The sequence below is a fragment of the Antennarius striatus genome, chromosome 13, assembly GCF_040054535.1.
Source record: "Antennarius striatus isolate MH-2024 chromosome 13, ASM4005453v1, whole genome shotgun sequence".
Lineage (NCBI taxonomy): Eukaryota > Metazoa > Chordata > Actinopteri > Lophiiformes > Antennariidae > Antennarius > Antennarius striatus.
Window position 1 is genome coordinate 3,910,001 of NC_090788.1, and position 20,011 is coordinate 3,930,011.

General features: G+C 45.2%; 2 protein-coding genes across 2 annotated transcripts in view; one reads left to right on the top strand and one right to left on the bottom strand.

The window, feature by feature from the left end:
• The window catches only part of LOC137606566 (trafficking protein particle complex subunit 14-like), a 5,098-nt gene extending 811 nt beyond the window's left edge, over nt 1–4,287 (bottom strand). The window contains exons 1-12 of the mRNA XM_068331879.1: nt 4,095–4,287; nt 3,215–3,555; nt 2,722–2,817; nt 2,426–2,555; nt 1,836–1,922; nt 1,338–1,458; nt 1,020–1,167; nt 848–930; nt 518–669; nt 283–419; nt 132–210; nt 1–45 (exon numbers count right to left, since the gene is read on the bottom strand). The exon at nt 1–45 is cut by the window's left edge and continues 70 nt beyond it. Of these exons, the coding sequence (XP_068187980.1) occupies nt 1–45; nt 132–210; nt 283–419; nt 518–669; nt 848–930; nt 1,020–1,167; nt 1,338–1,458; nt 1,836–1,922; nt 2,426–2,555; nt 2,722–2,817; nt 3,215–3,555; nt 4,095–4,287 (1,612 nt within the window). The remainder of the gene's footprint in view (nt 46–131; nt 211–282; nt 420–517; nt 670–847; nt 931–1,019; nt 1,168–1,337; nt 1,459–1,835; nt 1,923–2,425; nt 2,556–2,721; nt 2,818–3,214; nt 3,556–4,094) is intronic.
• Nucleotides 4,288–4,681: 394 nt separating this feature from the next.
• On the top strand, nt 4,682–20,011 carry nup98 (nucleoporin 98 and 96 precursor). The gene is made up of 35 exons (XM_068331315.1): nt 4,682–4,834; nt 5,750–5,918; nt 6,235–6,330; nt 6,486–6,671; nt 7,029–7,168; nt 7,470–7,577; nt 8,213–8,396; nt 8,736–8,905; nt 9,387–9,524; nt 9,731–9,863; nt 9,976–10,068; nt 10,421–10,549; nt 10,692–10,825; nt 10,911–11,098; nt 11,241–11,357; nt 11,512–11,701; nt 11,807–11,906; nt 12,064–12,177; nt 12,309–12,447; nt 12,581–12,758; nt 12,903–13,061; nt 14,657–14,896; nt 14,982–15,111; nt 15,278–15,546; nt 15,627–15,811; nt 15,975–16,240; nt 16,329–16,604; nt 16,776–16,933; nt 17,071–17,211; nt 17,307–17,452; nt 17,564–17,785; nt 17,959–18,200; nt 18,301–18,455; nt 18,538–18,649; nt 18,778–20,011. Exons 2-35 carry the CDS (start codon nt 5,840–5,842, stop codon nt 18,975–18,977), a joined length of 5,517 nt encoding a protein of 1,838 aa, XP_068187416.1. The 5' UTR covers nt 4,682–4,834; nt 5,750–5,839; the 3' UTR covers nt 18,978–20,011.

The following is a 20,011-nucleotide window of genomic DNA, read 5'->3' on the forward strand; positions in this document are numbered from 1 at the left end:
GGTCCAGCAGGTCTCTAACCGCCGGGCTGGAGGGACTGTTTTTACCTGCGTGGAGAACGCAGCTGACCTAACACGTCTGACACAAATTTTAAATGAATAGTATGCAAAGCAGAAGGACGCTTTGTTTTTACGTGACAGCGGTCGGGCGTCGGGTGGAGGGTTGGACACCGACGCGGTGAACTGCAGCTTTAACTTCATATGCTGACTCAGCTGAAAAGAGAATCAGTCAGAAGAAGGAACATAAAGGATTCTCACAAACTGAAGATGCAACATTGGATGTACCTCATACAGTCCCGGTTTAAGGATCTGGAAGGCAACGCTGAACGACAGAGTGCTTCCTTTCCGACAGTGACCCAGGTTGCTGAGAGGGCTGTGACAGATCACCGAGGCCAGCGCTGAATCCTCGCCTTGACCACGACCTGAACACACACACGCGCAATCGTTTTAGCAACTAATGAAATCTTTTTTTTTTAATGGTTCTGACCCTCGCAGACTGTAAAGTGTCACACAGACTGACCCTCTGGAGTCCAGACAAGGCGAACGGCCAGGAAGTCCTGCATGTTGTTGAGCAGAACATATTTGACCTTGAAGTGTTCTTTCACCTTGACGGTGCTCGGACAGCTGGCTGTCATCACGAACCGCGGCCGGTCCAGTCGAATGCTGGGCAACCTGAGACAGGTGATGCCGACGTTTTAGAACACACCAACAATAAAATGAGTCTAAATAAACAGGGGATCAAATATTATTGGTAAGAGAGAAAACAGATGACGGCCAGCAGAACCAAAATCATGACAATACTGTGTGCATATTAAATTTATTTAATAGTGCGATGTGTTCTAGTCCTTACCTGTAGTGTGTGTAGATACAGTTAGTGAAAGGCATCTTGGGAGTCGACCACTGCAGCACAGCAACAAGAGGAACCTCCAGCCCCTGAAAAACAACAACAAGCACACGTGACATTCAAAGAAGATATTTGTATCCAATGTAGTTGAGGACAACTGCTTCAAAAAAAAACTAACCTCATTGGAGTCATCCTGCGGCATGTCATTGAGGTGCAGCTGGAAGTGGAAGTCATGCTCCTCCAAAGTGCTAAGCATGCTGGGAAGGCGGCCAGCCTGGCTGTCCACCCTGCAGAAAGATGCCATGCCAACCTCACCTGACATGTGGCTTCAGAGCAGAAGAAGAAGCAACATTAGCTCAAAAGCAGGTGGATATCGAGTTTGAATATAACCAACATATGATGTAAACTAAAATTATTTTTTTTAAATGCAGTACATTTAACAATAAATTCCAGGTATTACAAACATACCAGGACCAAACTCAACACATGTACTGACCACACATTGTCCACTAGGAGCACAGATCCGTCTGGCATCATGGGAAGGTAGGAGGCATTGAGGTTTGGTAAAATCCGAACATCCCGGATGTTGACCTCCTCCTGTGACGACTCATTCAGCACTGACCAGAGGGGAGAGGAGGGAACAGTTCCCTTCAGGCATTTAGATTCTGCTCCATGTTCTAATTTCATTGTTTCAATTTGCCATTCACCAAAAATTCTACCCCCCTGCTTTAAATGAACTTAAAATATTTGGCATCTTAATGCAGATAGTAGCTGCAATTTAGTGACTAAACTATAACTGGAATGATTTGTAGTGTAAAAGACGCTCACATATAGCAGAGCTTCAGAACATGAAGCGAAACAGAAACCTGGCTGGAGAACTTCTGCGTGCAGCTGAAACCTGAAACCTCTCTCTGTCCAGCTATCCAGGATCCCACAAACCAAACTGATCTGGAGCCAGTCCCACAACTACAGTATTAAAATGATGGTCCGTTACCTTTGAGGACGGCCAGGTGCCTCCCAGAGACGGTCATCTGTTTGCAGCGGACGGTGGGAGGAGGCAGGACAGTCAGAGTGGTGCTCACTGTGGAGGGAGGAACTGACTATTACTTAAAATGCAATTTATCCTGTAAATGTGGGCTGCATATTACAATTTTCATTATCAATTCATCTTTTTTTTCTTTGTTTTTCAATGCTTTGTTTAGTAGAGTTTATAACTTCTGCAAGTTTCAGCGTATTCAAAGGTTTCAAAAGATACCAACCATGATTTATTTATTAAGCTGTTAATCAATTATTAACTTCTGTGCTCTGTTCCTTTGCAGAAATTCAACCATGTGATACTGAAAAAATTAGAACAGATATTTGGATATTTTCTTTTTCATTCTTCAAACTAAACTATAAATAAACATCTGACGTTTTTTGGTATTTTTTGTGACCAGCCCAAAAAAAATAATCACAGGTTTAAATTCTGTCCTGAGGGATATTGTATGGAATTCTTAACTCTGACATTTTCTCTGAAGTCACTTGATGAATTAGTTGATGTCAGAACATCTTAGTCCTAGAGCGAGCCTCTAAATGTGTGTGTACCCTGAGCCTTGAAGGTGTTCAGGTCATGTCTGAAGGTGTGTGTTGGTTCTCGCTGCTGCAGAACACTCAGGTAGCCGAGTTCCTGAACCTCCGCTTTCTCCGCTTCCCTCTTCCACACAGTGACCATCACCTGAACAAACATAATAACCATTAAATCAACTACCCCTCCACTGTTGCCACAATACTGGAATTGTGAATTTTAGAGAAAGGAAAAACCAAGGGCAATACACTGGAGGGTGAAGCTCCCCCTGAATCATTTCACCATATAGAGACGTAAGCAGATGTCCCCCCCTGACCTTGACTTTTAGCGTGCTGACGGGGAGTTTGTCCAGAGAGACGGTGAGGGGGAAAATCACTTCATCTGTTAACACCACCGGCTCATCCAGAGGAGACTGAATGGAGACAAAAATCAAAAGTGATGCTTCAGTTTTCTGTCCGAGATGAAGGAGATGATTCGTCTGTGTCGCAAACAAGTCAAATTATTTGGCTTTAGCGTTCCTCTTTTTTGTAAATTGTGTGGCTGTAACAATCGTGTAATAGTTGCAAAAGGGACATGAAAGTAAAAGCTGATGTTATAAATTTGACATGACAGAAGAAATGCAATTTAAATGTAAAGACTGCAGCTCTGATGCTGAGGATGTAGGCTTTTTAACACTAATAATAATGGTAAAAACCAAAAAACAATTATTACACTAATTGAATACACCACCAGACTATTACGATTCAAACAGAAAAAGAATGTATTACCCAACTTTATGGTTGTCAGTGTAGGTATGAACCCCAGTGTACCTGAACAGGTGCCCTGCGGAACTCCCTTGAGGCCGTCCCGGATGAGTTGTGGATGAGCAGCGGCTTACAGTCCCTGAAGCTGCGACACCGTGAGTCCACCCTGCTGCCGAGGGCAGCGATGGCTGCTTCAGCTGCAGCAATATAGTCCTCCTCACCATCATCGTTAGCCTCATCGCCACTGCTTTGATAATCATGGTGATAGTGGTGATGGTTGCTTCGATGGCGGCTACTCTCCCCTGGGCTCACACTGGCCACAGCACACAAAGAGCCGGCCAACTCCCTCCATGCCCTGCTACTGGACGACTCGGTCCCAAAGCCAGCTGGAGAGCCATCAACACTCTCTGCATGACAACAATCACAAACATATCAGTTCTACAAATTAAAAAAAAAATAAAAAATTAACATTTATCTGTCATTTAACTTATTACAGTGTTACGGACACTTGTGTTACCCCCATCTCAGTGAGATCAGGCAGGACAACACAATGAATGGCTCTGATCCTTCTTCTCCTCACTGTCCACCAAAGTGAACCTGAAACAGGTTCTTGTAGATGCTCCCAACCACATTGTTCTCGTACCAATTTGTTCAGAATGTGATATGAAGAATTATCTGATCCTCGCGGCTACTTTTTATATTGATCAATATTTGATTTTTCTACTTTATTTGTAATATGGTTCATTAGAACAAGGCTCATTGTTTTGTTGCTGGTAAAAGAAATGAAAATAACCTGCTGATAGATTTATTCTTACTGTCAGGAAAATCAATCCCAAATAATCTTAGATCACAACAAACTCATCAATGGATTATTTATCTTCTCTTTCTTTCCATCAATAGCCGGTCGGATCCGTATCGTTCCGGCTCCCCCCCACCCGGTTCTTACCGGGGCCGTGCTCCGGCGGCGTCGCTCCTCCGTCCCGGCAGCGTAGCACCAGGAGGAAGCGGACGGTCTCGCCCAGGTAGAGGTGACTCCGGCGGGGCAGAGTGCGGTAGCGGGCAGGGTCAGACAGATCCGTGATGGGCACCGCCGGAAAATACATGAAATACTCGCACTGCGACTCCATCATCTGCACCATGGCGACAACCGGAGGAGGCTGAGCGAGCCGGAGGACCAGAGTCAAATGGACGATGAAATATACGCTTCCTGTCCTCGCTATCAAAATAAAAGCACGACCATTGTCTGCGCTACAGCTATATGGAGAAATTAGACCATTGCGCCCCGTAGTGGACAATCTTTTTGGCGGCGGAGTCTCCAGAAACAAATTACACTCTGAAAAAAAATATTGCAGTGGAGTCACGGATTTATGAACTATAAAAAAATTAAAATCTAATTACTTATTAATTTCTGTTTAAAAGATAAAAACTGGACAAAATGTTTGTATTGTGATGATGTCTGAAACGTGACGTACGTATCTGTTTTGGTACGTAAACGGCGTAAACCACTTCTACACGTAACAGCGAATGACGAATCCTGCTGCTTCATTTTTCCCTCCTCGCTGACAAAGCTACGCTAAAGTCGAGGCGAAGCTACTTTAATCGTTTTTACAATTGTGGATTCCTTGGCTGCCTCAGTTTATGAGGAAGATTATTACATAAACCAAACATATTACATTCTTGCCAAAGGTAAATGTTTCTAGTTACAACTTCTTTCATGTCTTGCATTTGTTTTGCTAACGGTCACGTAGCGGAGCTAAGTAGTCAGCTAAAGAGCTAACTAGCTAGCTTTAGCTTGACGCAGGTAATTGACAACCTTCAAGCTAGTAACTGTTCATAACTCTGAATGTATGCTAATAATGTGCGTTTTTATCGAGGTAAAAGCTTGCGATGTTTTAGCCTCTTAAGAGGTAATATTCGTTATCTTTATTTGTGCCTTCAAGCACAAGGCTAACGTCAACATGTTTGTTAGCCGACGCGGAAACTCATGCTGAGGGCACGTTCAAGCTAGCCGCCAGAAACTTCCGTGTGTTTGTGTTTTTGTCTGTCTGTCTCTGACACGTGAAGGAGAGACACAGCCTGTTGTTTCCCTAGAACCTCTAACTATTATTAACCTTCATGTTTCTTGGCCCCACAGTATTTGGCAGTGAGACAGTCCTGTTTACTGCACGTGGAACTGGACGTCAGCTAAATCAATCTGAGCTCCATGCTAGTGGCGTTTTCTGAAATAGGCTAAACCAGCGACCACCAGCAGTATAGTTTCTACATTTATAAAGTGTTTTGCTGAGATTTCGACCGCGTTCAGGAAAAAAACACACAGGTGTACCTTTCAGAGTTAGGTCTGAAGCTGGTTTACAGTACTAAAGCAGGCATGTTTGACAGGTGTAACTTTTTTCTGAGGATGCTTTGATGTTTTTTTATTATGTTTGTTTTGATGTTGTTTTTTTTATACACATATATATTGGGTGTCGATGTGCGTCTTTTATCCATACTACGATTTACAAAAACTATACAGACGTCTCTAATGAATTAGGATGTCAAACAATGTAAGTATCTGTGTGGAAGCTAAACTTGGAAGTGTTCTGTTTCACATTTGTTTTCTAGTTTCTCTCAGTTCTGAAGTGCTGCAACTGAAGATAATCTGAGAAGAGGTTCCTTTTCTAAAGTCTTATCCTGTCCTGGTAGCAGGACAAGATGTTCAATAAGTCGTTTGGAACTCCCTTTGGTGGGGGGACTGGGGGCTTTGGTGCGGCATCGACCTTCGGACAACAAAGTAAGTTGTTAAACTTATTTAAACTCTAGGATTCACACAGCTGACAGGTTAGCAACCTAACCTGACACGTTATGAGCAAAAAAACACTACATTGAAATTCGATTATGTAGTGCAGAAAAAAACAATGTTTGCTAACACACCTGTTTGTTGCGATACATCCAGATGTATGTGCGATATTATTGGGCAGCAGTAGCTCAGTCCACTAGTTCTTGGCTTGGCTGGAGGGTAATATAGAAGCCTTTAGGAAGTAATGCATGTACCCTCATCTCGTTGTTGTCCTTATGTCATCTAATGCTAATGTCAACTTCAATTGCAGATGCAAGTTTTGGGACAACAGGGGCCTTTGGGACTTCTGCTTTTGGGACCACCACCAATGCCGGTAGCTTGTTTGGTGCCACACAAAATAAACCTGGTTTGTCAGTTTTTGTCTTTCATTTTTGCATGGGAACATTTTTTAATGTTAGTTATTTTCAGTCCTGTAGTGTTTTAGTTCTATTAAAATATTTAACATTGTAGATATTTAGATGGATTTTAAAGATGAAGGCATTTTCACATCTGTTCCATCAGGAAATATGTTTGGAACTAGTACATTTAGCCAGCCGGCGACGTCTTCCACCAGTACCGGCTTTGGTTTTGGTGCAGCAAGCGGCACATCGACGAGCCTGTTTGGCAACACTGGCACAGGCACGTCTAGCGGACTGTTCTCCCAGCCCAACAATGCTTTTGGTGCCAACAAACCCACCAGTTTTGGAAGTGAGTGCCCTCCTTATTCATTCTTCTCACGGTACAGTTTGCACTTTTATTTATTTAGGTGTTAGTCCATCAGATTAAATCAACATTGACAATCTGCTTTTGATTTAGTCCAGCATCGATGTCAAAAGCATGTTGGTGTCATTAACAAGATTAATATATTTTTTATTTTTTTGGAATCTCAGTATATTTAGTCGTGAAACCCACGACCAGAGGTGAATTTCCGAAATCAAGGAAAAGAGAACCTATAAGTCAATGTTATGCTAATTAAAATGTTATTAAAAAACGTGCATCAGCTTTGTTTGAAGTGTGTATTTAAATACACAGTTGCAATAACGCACACACACATTTTCCCTCTAGACTTTGGAACCAGTACCAGCACCGGCAGCTTGTTTGGGGCGACCAACACCACCTCCAACCCTTTTGGCGGAACAACCTCCCTGTTTGGAGGCTCTGGGTTCTCTGCCGCACAGCAGCCAGGAACAACTGTCAAATTCAATGTGAGTTGTAACTAATGCAGACACACATCTGGCTGTAAAGTGCAAATTTTGTTTTTTGTCCCAGGTCACAGCTGTGATGTCTCACAGTGTTTGTATTTTATGATTTCATGTAATATCAATGTGTACTTACTGTAAAAATAAATATATTGTAAAGATAAGTCTAAACTTATACACAATTGATCAAGTAGCGGTGAATATAATGATCAAATGAAGCTTTTCACTGTGATGTGTGTCAAACACAAACATTTTAATGCTTGTACTTTTTGCTGCATTTTAAATATAATTTCTTTTCCCCCTTCAGCCTCCGACAGGAAGTGACACAATGGTCAAAGCAGGCGTGACCACGAGTATCAACACCAAACACCAGTGTATCACAGCCATGAAGGAGTATGAAAACAAATCTTTAGAGGTGAGTTGGGGTTACTTTTAATCATTGAGCAATTTGCGTCTGAGCTCTCAGCAATGGAAGGTTCTGGAAACTGGTGCATTATCACTTTTTGGGAAGAGAGTTGATTTGCCCGGAACTTCAATGAATCCTCACCTTTGAATGGTGTTTTAGTTTAGCTTTGCTGCTCGTTTCTTGAAGACTAAGGCACTGTTCATGTCTAGATATTGTTGTGATATTGAGTCAAGTAAAGTACTTTTTAACATTCATTTACAGTTTACTATGAGTCAGTATAATTACATTTTGATAGAAGAGAATTCTGTGTTTATTATGAAGCACCTGGATGCTTAAAGATTGGAAGGCAGGATTGTGGAGCTTTTTTGCTCATTGATGAAGTGAGAGGAAATCTGTAGAATTAGAGGAAATGCACTAAAATAAATTAAGAGTTAATGGAGTTGTTGAATCCTGTAGAAAATTTACTGTTTTTCCCTTTTTTTTAAATTGAAATTCTTATTTTGCAGCTGAGAACAGAACAGTGAATGCCGTTTTGATGATTTGCGTTGTTAGAGAACTGGACAAATGGGACGCTTTCCTGTCAGATTAAGACTTATTTCTTCTCATGTACTCTGAGTTTAACCCTTTTATCTTTTTCCCTACAGGAATTGAGACTTGAGGATTACAATGCGGGCAGGAAGGGCCCGACCAACTCGATGACTGCAGGGACAGGCAGTTTATTTGGAACCAATACGGCCACATCCAGTGCTTCCACTGGCCTGTTCAACTCCTCCACTCCCAACAACACCTTTTCCTTTGGACCAAACAAAACCACATTTGGAACACCAAGTAAGTGCTGACAGTAGCCAGTAGCTCGTCACCAGTCTAAGTCACACAGAAACCATCATCTAATAACCTTTTGCAGAATTTTGACACCCCGCTTCAAAGCGGTGATGTATTGTAATTATTAGTGTTCGTCAGAAAGATGAGGGAGAAGGCCAGTGTAAGTAAGACCATAGATCTACCTACTGTATGCACTAGCTTTGATTTATGGTCAAAGCTACTGTATGCACTTGTCAGGTACTACTTTCATGGTAACCTTACCTACCCTTTGTGGGATGTTGCAGTCCGACTGCATTGGGTCTTGTATAATTTGTTATTAATGAAGAATGTTTGTCCTCTCCCTAGCCCCAGCCACTGGTGGTTTCGGCGCAACCACAGGAAACCTGTTTGGTCAGCCGGCCCAACAACCAAGCAGCAACCTTTTCAAGCCATTTGGTCAGCCGACCACCACACAGAGCACTGGCTTCAACTTCGGCACACCTAACAGCATGGGAACGGCCAACACCAGCAACATGGTGAGTCACTCTGTTTTACTGATGTTTTTTTGTTGTTGTTTTTTTTCATTTCGAGAAATACTGTATCTTCAATCCAGCATTTTAGGAAACATGGATGTACTTTTTATGTCACTGTCAAGTTTAAAATTGTCTTTAAAAGCACAAAATGATATTTAAGTAAAGACAACATGTGAACAGAGATAAACCAGCAATAATTTAAAATCCAGCAAAAGTAAAAAGATTTGACTCAAACATAACTATTTTACTAAAGTTAAAGGGACAGTAAACTTAAAGTAATATATATTTGTTTATCATTATGAAAAAATTAAAATAAAATTTTTTCTAGATGTCTGGCCTCATCCCTGTAATCCCCTCTTTGGGTAAAACTTTGAATCATGTCTAGAGTGGAAGCAGTTCTTTGTCACTATTTAACAAAGAACCTACTCCTCATCCTAAGTTTTGCGGATGTTTTTTTTCACACTGGTCCTGTCCTCTGATTCAGGCATTGTTTGGGAACCCGGCTGCAGCTCAGCCCAGTGCGTTGTTCGGCACTACTCAGACTAGCACCGCCACGGGCTTCGGAGCACCAACTGCGCTTTTTGGTCAACCCAACACTGGATTTGGAAATGTTGGCACTCAGGTATGAACAGAGTGACAAATTCAGGCTTCACAGTCATGCAGATTATTATTATCTGAACAGAAACAGTGTAATCAATTTTTTAGGATTATTATCAATTCAAATGTAGAATTAATCTGCATATCTTTGCGTGTCTGGACATGGAGTCAGCTTCCTGAAGGTTCGACTGAAGCTCAGAATTTGTGTGTGTTGTGTTTGTTGTACCACAGAATTTATTTAGTAATAAGACGACTGGCTTCGGCACCACCACCACCAGCGCCACATCCTTCGGCAGCAGCACTGGGCTGTTTGGCAACAAGCCAGCCCTCACGCTGGGGGGTGGAACCAACACCTCTGCCTTTGGTAAGTCTCCCGGTGTTCATACGGGAGGTGGGTGATATACAAGAACAAGAACTGGAGAAGGAAGTCGTTCAGAGAAACTAAAATTTGTCTTTTTTTTTTTTTATTGGGGTAGGTTTTGGGGCCAATCCTGCTGGATCGAGTCTGTTCGGAAACAAACCAGCCGCTGGAGGACTGGGGACTGGACTAGGAACCACCTTCGGAGCAGGTACCACCTGATTGGAGCCATGGTAGATGAAATTGTTAGCAGACATACAGTGACAAATCTCATTATGAAGTACAGAAGGGATAAAATGTATTTGGGATGATGATAACGGTGGTGAAAAATGTAACGGTTATTTATACGTGTTCAGGATGATTCCAATCCAGTTAGCTCACGGTGCACAAGCGAATGAAAGAATAAATCAGTGTACAGGAAATGAATCAAAAACTTTATATTTAATAATTACATTTGTCACCATGAAATATGTCCAGGGTCTCTGTTATCTGTGATGTTAGACTATATATATATATAAATATATGTATATAAAAAGCAACACACAAATGTTTATGTTGAGCAGTTGGCACAGTACAGCCATCGCTCTTCGGTAACCAGAGCAAACTGGGTACCACACTGGGGACGTTCGGAACGACCGGTTTCAACAGTGGAACTAACACCCTGGGCTTCGGCGCGACGCAGCAACCTGTCGGTGAGTGATGGATCAGAACCCCACAGATGGGTGACGACAGATAGTTGAAACGCTGTGGCCGTCTCTATTTTCGGTGTGTTTGACTTCTCTCCCCGCACAGTTTGAGCACTCGTAATGATTTTTTCCTGCACATTCCCGTCAGCTCTCACAGATCCTAATGCTGTGGCCGCCCAGCAAGCCATGCTTCAACAGCAGCTCAGTATTTTGGCCTACTCACCATATGGAGACTCGTCGCTTTTCAGAAACCAGCTGTCCGACCCCAAGAAGAAAGAGGAGGTGAGGCAGCTGCAGCGACTGCGTTTTATAGTTGATTTAAACTGAGGCAGTTTTTGATGTGATTATAATTTATATGCTCTGACAGCGTTTGAAGCCAACCAATCCAGCGGCTCAGAAAGCTCTGACCACTCCCACTCATTACAAACTGACACCTCGACCTGCGATCAGGCTCCGCCCCAAGGCATTGTCATCATCAGGGGCCTCCAAGTCGCAGCTTTTTGATGGCCTGGATGATGATGAGCCCTCCCTCACCAACGGGGCCTTCGTACCCAGGTAAACTGTCTGATCACCACGGCAGCAGGGTTTGAAAATCTCTCACCGACGCATGTGCCTGCAGCAGGTGCTTAAATTAATAAAACAAATAACAGTAATTTGCAATGAAATAATTCTTACAGACCTGATTTGTTGTCGACAGGAAGAGCATCAAGAAACTTGTGCTGAAGAACCTGAACAGCAGTCAGTACAGCAGTCCAATCAACAAAGAGACGGATGACCTGGCATCTCCTGCAGAATATCCCCAGAACGGACACAGGTCTGTAGAAGCGCTGCCAAAATATTACTGAAAAAAAATGAATGAATGCCTTTCACTTTGAGAAGTGTCTTATGATTAGTCACAGCATTTTTGTTAAGCTTAACTCTGCGACATTATCTTTAAATATTTTAATGCACTGTTTTAAATTCTGCAGTCAATTGGAGGAAGAGGAGGAGCTGAGGGAGGTTCCTCCCCCCTGCAGCCGACCCGACGACGACCCAGAGGTCACTCAGTTTTACGTTAACCCAATTGCCAAACCCATCCCACATGGCCGTGCCCAGACCAACCTGCAGGACACCATCATTGACCTCAACGTGCACAAAGTAGCCCGGGACGGTCTAGAGGTCAGCGACGTCAGTTTTTATTTAGTTTACTAAATATAAAGTCCAATGAAAATACAAGTCGTCTGTGTGTGAATTCTGATCGTTGCTTCTCTTGTTTCGCTGCAGCTGAGCAGTGAGGACGTGTCGGCGTCTCTTGGGGAAGAATCTCTGCAGGAGGAAAGGGAGGAGGAGCAGCTGGAGATCCAGCAGTCTCCTCACCCAGCAGGTCAGAAACAAACACTTATCACTTCTGATCCACAGTTCCCTTCTTATTTTGAAGGATTCGTATCATTTAAAACCTACAGTTGCACATTTATTCTTAAAAAGACACTTAAATGAGACTGTGGCACACGGAAATCAAATGTGTTGTTTTTGTTTCTCAGGTATCGTTTTGAACCGTGTGGGTTATTACACCATCCCCTCCATGGAGCATCTGGCTAACATGGTGGACGACAACGGAGAGTGTGTCGTAGAGAACTTCACTGTCGGCAGGAAAGGTAACGCCTTCTACCCGAATTGTTTGCAAATGATGCATTCAGTCCAAACAGCTTGTCAAAATGCTAATAAGAGCGTTTGCATGAGCGGCTAGCACCAACCAACACCTGATGACTCCCACTCCTCTGTTCAGGTTATGGCTCCATCTTCTTCCCCGGCGAGGTGAACGTGACGGGACTGAACCTGGACGAGATTGTCCACTTCAGGCGCAAAGAGGTCATTGTGTACCCGGACGACAAAAACAAGCCGCTGGAGGGGGAAGGGCTTAACAGGTGAGCAAACAGGCGATACGGTTAGGCCAGTATATGTTTTACAATTGGACTGCTGTTTATGGGGCGGTCTGAGGGAACAGTTTTGCACAGTTCTAAATTGGTTGAAGTGTTGCTGTTCCTGATTCCGTTGTAGGCGAGCAGAGGTGACTCTGGATGGCGTCTGGCCTCAGGACAAGACTACCTGCACTCAGATCAGGAGCCCAGAGCGACTGACTGAGATGAACTACGAGGGCCGGCTGGAGAGGGCCTCCCGCAGACAGGGAGCCCGCTTCCTGGAGTACAGACCTGAGACTGGATCCTGGGTGTTTGAGGTCAGTTCCTGCTAGAAACTGATCCTCTGCTGCTTCATTATTTTTGCATCTCATACTTTTTTTTGTGTCACTTCAAGTGTGTTTTTACTTCTTCTGGCTCTAAAGTTGTTGTCAGGTCTGACTGACTTCTCCTTCCTCCCACAGGTGGCCCATTTCTCAAAATATGGCCTGCAGGACTCTGACGAGGAGGAGGACGTCCTGCCTAAGACCGACCCCAAGAAGATCAAGATGATGCCACTTCCTCCCCCCAGGCCGCATCAGCATCCTCACGCCTCCCAGCAGCAGGTGGTGCCACAGGCTCAGGTATAGCAGCCTGCCACCATCACCACTCCTCCCCCTCCTCATCCTCACTGACACCTCAGAGATGATGAATGGAATGTTTCACTCAAATGTGTTTTGGTGTCTGGCCTGTCGGTGATTTTTAGCTGAAACTTCATCTGTGCCCCCCACCCACCCAGGGACTGAACTTGACCTCCCTTTTAAAACCATTAGACGTGGATTCTATTTTATCACTTTCACACACAATGCACGCATTTTAAGTATTTCTCACTTCCTCCGAAAATGTTTATTTTGCTGACATTATTGAGTTTGATAAATGGTCAGTTTTTGGGCACCAAACCAGTAATGATCAGTTTTGTTGCCTTAAATTGAAGTGATGAGACATATTTAACGTTTTCAGAAATGAGATTGCAGAAGGTGGCTATACTAGTGCACAAAAGATGAAAGGTTTACACATCTATGATCAAGGATCACGAGGTGCATTTCACGATTTATCTGTGGGGAAAGATGGAAAAAAAAATAGATACACAAGACTGCGTGGTGGAAAAGTTAAACAGGTTATAAGACATTGGTGGCAACTGAAGGTTTTGGAGATCTTCTATGGAAAACTAACACCTCTGGGAACTTTCAAGTTGCAGCCTGAGTAGGAGGTCTTTCCCAAGTTCAGTCCGGATATATTTTCCTTCGACTGATGAGCAGCGGGATGGCGTCCTTCATCAAATCTGTCCTAAAGAGAAGCAGAAGGTCCATCTTCTTCCAGAGGGTTTTTCTAGGCTCAGACTTAATTTGCCATGACAGAAAGTCACTTCTGTATTAGATTAAGTATGAAAGAAACTCATATTATTGATGGAGGTTGGTTAGGATTGTTCCAGAAGGTGATCCAACTCTTAGTGTGGTTCTGGTCTCTTCTGATCCAAAGCTATAGGGAGAGACCTCATCTATTTTATTATTGATGGGACATTTATATTTGACAGGAGGTTTCAAATTCATTAAAGCTAATTGGTATTTTTATACGTTTCTACAGATTTATTAGCAAGAAGGTCATTGGTTCAACATGGCCTTTTTTGAGTTTGCCTGTTCTCTCCGTGTCTGAAGGGGTTTTCTCCGGGTTCTCCGGTTATCCCCAGCATCAGGAAAATATAAATCTAAGGATGTTTAGGTCATGTTGTCCCACAGTGGAAAGTGCGCCCAGGGTGCAGCAGCTCCACCAATTCTCCATCTGACCTCGTAATTTCGTTGTACGATTGTATAATGATCAATAAAGCTTCTTTCTTCTTATTAGCGTTTTAAAATGAGCTAATAGTAATTTAAGATTTGCCATCAAAGTCAAATATATGAGATGTGTGACAGATTGTTTTCTGCTTTTAATGAAAGAAATAAAGTTACTGAAGATAATTTCATCTGTTGTATGTTAAGTTTGTGTCAAGAGCAGCTTCTGTGAAAGCTGTGTCCTGATCAGAAAGAAGAAACATGTTTTAGTTTTCTGTTAGAAAATATAGATTCTCATCTGGATTGCAGTTAAAACAGCTCAGTAAAACCAGCTGAAGTCAGGTCATAGCCAGTCATTAAGTTCACCAATGAACTCCATGATTGTCGCTAACTCTTGTGTGAATCTTCAGTCCACTGTTGTCATGGATGTTCCGGGTGGCGTGGGGGAGCTGGACAGCGACATGGCAGACATCACTCAGAGCTTCCCGGCAGAGAGCATGCTGACAGCAGACGAGGATGGAGACATGATGGCGCAGGAGGCCGACATGTCGGGAGGGAAGCTCGGGGGTCTGACCTCTGCAGATCACGATGGCGTCTCTTCCACCGGCCACATCCCGGCCTCACTGGGGATCAACCCGCACACCCTCCAGGTAGAGCCGCCGTTTACACCCGCAGGCAGGAAGTCCATCTGAGCAGCACCAGAGTAAAGTCCATCAAATCTGCTCTGTTTTTCAGATCATGAAGGCATCATTGTTTGCTGATGAGGAAGAGGAGAATGACATGTTCCAAAATCAAGCAGCGACAAAGGTTTCCGATGTGTCGTCCCCTCGCCTCATCCTGCCAGGAACTCAAAGCCGTCACTCCGGTAGGAATCGCAAGACTGTCTCTTCATCTTCATCATCTAACTGTTTTAGTGCAGGAATAAATATTTATATCACCTCAGAAATGCAAAAAGACAACTTTAACCCTCATTGAGCCTTTGGTGTGATTTAAAGTGTAAATAGTTAGATTAAACAAACCTCTCTCTGTAGTGGGCGGTCTCCTCCAGACTCGTTTTACCAGTGGACTCCTCTCCCAGCTGTCAGAATCGCCTAGACCACCTCCTCCTCCTCTTCTTCATCCTCCTATGTATCGGACATCTCCATCACCCGCCGAGCTTCCTCGCTCGTCACACTGGGCCGTGCCAGGACCCTCGTCCTTCATGCTCCCCTCTCAAACCCCAGAGCCTTCCATCAGGACAGTTGGCGTCCGGCGCCTGGGTGGGCCGGTCCCCCTCAAACAGTCGGTCACTCTGGGGAAGGTCAGTTAAATCAAATTTGTGAAATGAAGATCAAACCAACCTTCTCTGGTTAATTTGATGCTTTGTGTTGTTTACTTTAGGGGAATTTGTTGATGGACGCCGGGCTGTTTGCGAGTCGATCTTTTCGGGTGGGGTGGGGTCCCGGCTGGATGCTGGCGCACTGTGGCCAGCGCCTGAGCGCCCTGTCAAGCAAAGACTCTGAACACCAAGTGCTGACAGGCAAAACCGAGTTCAACTTCCTGCCAAAACCTACCAGAAGCAAACCGTAAGTTGGATACACACAGCTTGCCGTGGTTTGTGTTGACACCACTTCCATCCTGTTCTGTTGTGGATTCATTCTTCATCACACTGTTCTGATCAAATAAGTAAAGGAACCAGTAAATGGAGGAAAAAGAATGTGTTGTGTATTGTTGTGTGTTCTCCTGCAGACTGAGAGAGACTCCCTATAAGGTGGTGTTGGAGCAGCTGGAGGGTTTGGAACCTCCAGCTGTGAAGACCATCCAGGAGGAGGAGGAAGAAGAGGGGAGCCAGATTGTGCTTCAGCGCCCCCTGGAGATCTGCTTGAAGCACAGCACCATCGACACTCCAGACGCCACCGTGTGCCCTCTAATCCGACCACAGTCCGGAGTGGCGGCGCTGCAAGAATACGCTGAGTGGATCACCAGACTGAGCGCTAAACGGGGAGACGCAGACCGTAAGAGAAAACTTCTTTCAGGATCGTTTTAGGATATTGTATTTCAGGATATTGTTTTTGCATGAATTGCATTCTGCTCCTCTTCCAGCGCTCCTGGGTTACTGGTCTGAGGTCTGGACCTTATGTGAAGCCTTGTGGGGCCGGTTGGGCCCCTCTGATCAGGAGCTAAATGTCGAGAATCCCAGTGATTACGATCAGCAGCTGGCGAGAAGACGCACCTTCTCCACCTGGTTGTCCCGTGGAGCCACCTCTAGGGTGATGGAGGAGGTGGCGTTGGCAGCGAAGGGCGATCACACAGAGGCCATCTTCAGCTACCTGACGGGCAACCAGATCAGCGAAGCGTGTCGACTCGCTCAAAAGGAAGGTGAGTTCTACTTAAAGCTGAAGAAATACACAGCAGACACGAAGGCGATAGAGATCGTGATGTCGTGCAGATCAAACAGAAGCATTTTTTAAAAATTCAGCGGACACGGACGGAGGCGGTACGATGTAAAGTTGATGCTAACAGCTCTTCTAACATACGGTTCATCCCCAGGGGACCACCGTCTGTCCCTGCTGCTGTCTCAGGCCATGGGCTCTCAGTACTGCCGGGACCTGCTGGCCCTTCAGCTCGCCGACTGGAACCGGATGAAGACGGACTGCTACCTGTCGGAGGAGCGGCTGCGCATCTTCGCCCTCCTGGCTGGGAAACCTGTACGATGCGTTTGATTAATTTCCTGTTTGTGAAGCCGCTCTGGCACGTTGACAGCCTTCATCTGAGAATGGAAGGAAGTTTAAAAACATTTGATGTCTGATGAAAGTGCGTCTGATGGCGCTTCCTGTTCCTGCAGGTCTGGCAGTCGTCTGACTCGGTGGTGAACGTTTGCTCCGAACTGGACTGGAAGCGCTGCGTTGCGGTCCACCTCTGGTTCATGTTGCCTCCGACCGCCTCTGTGGCCGACGCCCTCGCTAAATATGAGGTTGCCTTCCAGGTGAGCCTCCCTCAGCCTTCACTGATTGATTTTAATTGTTTTCTTTCTTTTTTCTGAAGCCGCTGATGGCTGTTGTGATTTCTTTTGTTCTGCAGGGCTCCTCTGAGGTAGAGAAGTACGCCTGCGCCCCCCGGCCTCCTTACATGGAGTCGGAGGAGCTAGACATGGAGGAGGAAGCGGAGGAGTGTCAACGGCCGCTGCATGACCTTTGCTTCCACCTGCTGAAACTGTACAGTGACAGGTAAACCAGCTGATGTCAGCGGCGGGAGCCCTGTTAAACCACCACATCATTGATTGATCGGTTATTCAGAGCGATCATAACGCTTTCTGATGCTTGTGTGTGTTCCTGCAGACATTACAGCCTGCAGCAGCTGATGGAGCCTCTGACCGTCACCTGGGAGCGTCTGGACTACCGCCTGAGCTGGCACCTGTGGAGCGTCCTGCAGGCGCTGCACTACACCCACCTGAGCGCCTCGCGACAGGGACTCCTTCACGCTAGCTACGCCGCTCAGCTGGAGAGCGCCGGCCTGTGGCACATGGCCGTCTTCATCCTGCTGCACATCCCCGACCACGTGTACGTCAGACTAACCGTTTGTTCGACATTTTAAAGTGAAGCAGCTGCAATCATAATGAAACCAAATATTACGGCCAGTATGGTCCAAATACCAATGCAAACATTTAACATAAGTATTAAATGATGTATGTTTCCCTGCGTGAGCATCACCACCTCCTTCTGTGTCTCTTTAGTCAGCGGGAGCGAGCTGTGAGGGAGGTGCTGACCCTCCACTGCCCCCTACAGGAGACAGAGGAGTCTGTCCAGAGAGAACGCTTCCTAACTGAGAGGCTGCTGGTCCCAGAGGGGTGGATCCATGAGGCCAAGGCCACCCGGGCCCGTCGTGACGGCGACAGGCACCAGGAGGCCCTGCATTTGTTCCGAGCCGGTTACTGGAATCAGTGCCACCGACTCCTGATCCAACATCTGGCCTCAGGTTTGGGCTTGCTCTTCCTGTTTCTCTATTCCCCTGGAAAATACTTTAAAACCAACACTGTTTTCTGCATCTTTCTTTTGTCCCTCTTGGCTCTTTGTAGACTGCATTGTCAACGACAACCATGACTACCTGCTGGAGTTCCTGGAGGGGCTGGCGGTCCCTGAACACAGTGCCACCATTCAGGACTGGGACACTGCGGGAAGGGTCTACCTGGACTACATTAGAGTCATAAAGACTCTGCAGGACATCCAGCAGGTACCCCCGTCCCCTCCCTCTCTAGAGAACACTGTCAGTGTTGTGTTGGCTGCTGACCTCTGACATTTGTCTTCACTCCCAGATGGAAAACACCAGTTACGAGCTGGAGCGCCTCTACACTGATGTGACGTCACTCTGCAGCCGAATCGAGCTTCTGCCCTGCAGCACCGCCAGAGACCGCCTCGCCCAATCAGGTGAGGGCACCACTTCTGTGTCTCCCTCCAGCTGAAAGCTACCAGTGTTTGAGTTTGTCTTTTCTTTTTTGTCGTCCAAGATAAGGAATGACAATTTCACTCTCATTCCTCTCACTCCTTCCTTGCAGAAATGGCGAAACGTGTGGCCAACATCCTGCGCGTGGTGATGAGCCTGCAGCAGGGCGACGCAGCATCCGACTCCCACAGCATCCCGCTTGCCCAGCTGGCGCCACACATCACCCGCCTGCCCATGCCAGAGGATTACACGCTGGACGAGCTGCGAGGCCTGACGCAGTCATATCTACAGCAGCTTATCGTCAGCCAATGAGTGCGCAGCAGCAACTTAACCATCGCAACCTTAAAAGGTTTGGTTTGTTGTAGCCCTGAACTGAGGGGAGGAGTTTTTGCTTCTTCAGTGGCATCAGTTTGTAGAAAACAGGCACAGAGCTTCAACGCGTTCATCATGTGTGTTTGGGCGTGATGCTTTAGAGCCACATTTAACGTTAACCGATGAAATGATGCCACCATCAGACCTCCTGACCAGGTGGTTTGGTGGTGGCCCCGTAGGTTTACTTTGGTCTCCAAATTTGAACATCAAGGTTTGACGAGTACCTGAAGTCCCGGATCCTGATCCGGTTCTATGTCGACATGACAGATCACCCTTCAATCTCCTCATTCCTCTCTGGAGCTGTAGGTTCTATGAAACTCCATAAAATGTTTATCTGGACTAAGGAGCTCCATCAGAATGTTTTGTGTGGCCGATGACTGAGGAAGGATGTCAGCTGATTTCCACTTGAATTAAATCTTCAGAATTACTGGAGCAGGTGGATTCACAGAAACCAGTAGATGCCAGAGCGCTGGATATAAAATGTGTAGATAAAAATCCAAACACCTTGGTGTTCGATTTTATTGGAGCTGTTCAGGAACCCGAGGAGTAAAATTTATATTTCCACTGCATCTTTAAGTTCTGTTGTTGTTTATCTTTTTTTTTTTTGTAAAGTACAGCTTTATTTCTTGACATTTCTTTTTAGTTGCAGTTGAGAAAATTTGACCCCGCAAGAACCTCTGGAAATGTCAGACAACGCAATTTTTTTTCCATTTAGAGATTTGTAAGTTGAGTGTTGTGCGACCGCTCATCTGTCGATATGTGAATAAAGACGTAATGTTATTAAAGCGAGTGGCGACATGCAAGTGGGTTTGCTGACAACTCCGAGGACAAAAAGCTCAACATGCAAAGTGTAAGATGCTGAATGGTCTATTTTTGTAGATTTTTCTCTGGCTGGTTTGAATGCAAATCAGATGAGTGTTTGTGTGTTTGACAACTTTGTTGGTATTTTTTAATAAAGTCAATAAAGCCAATGA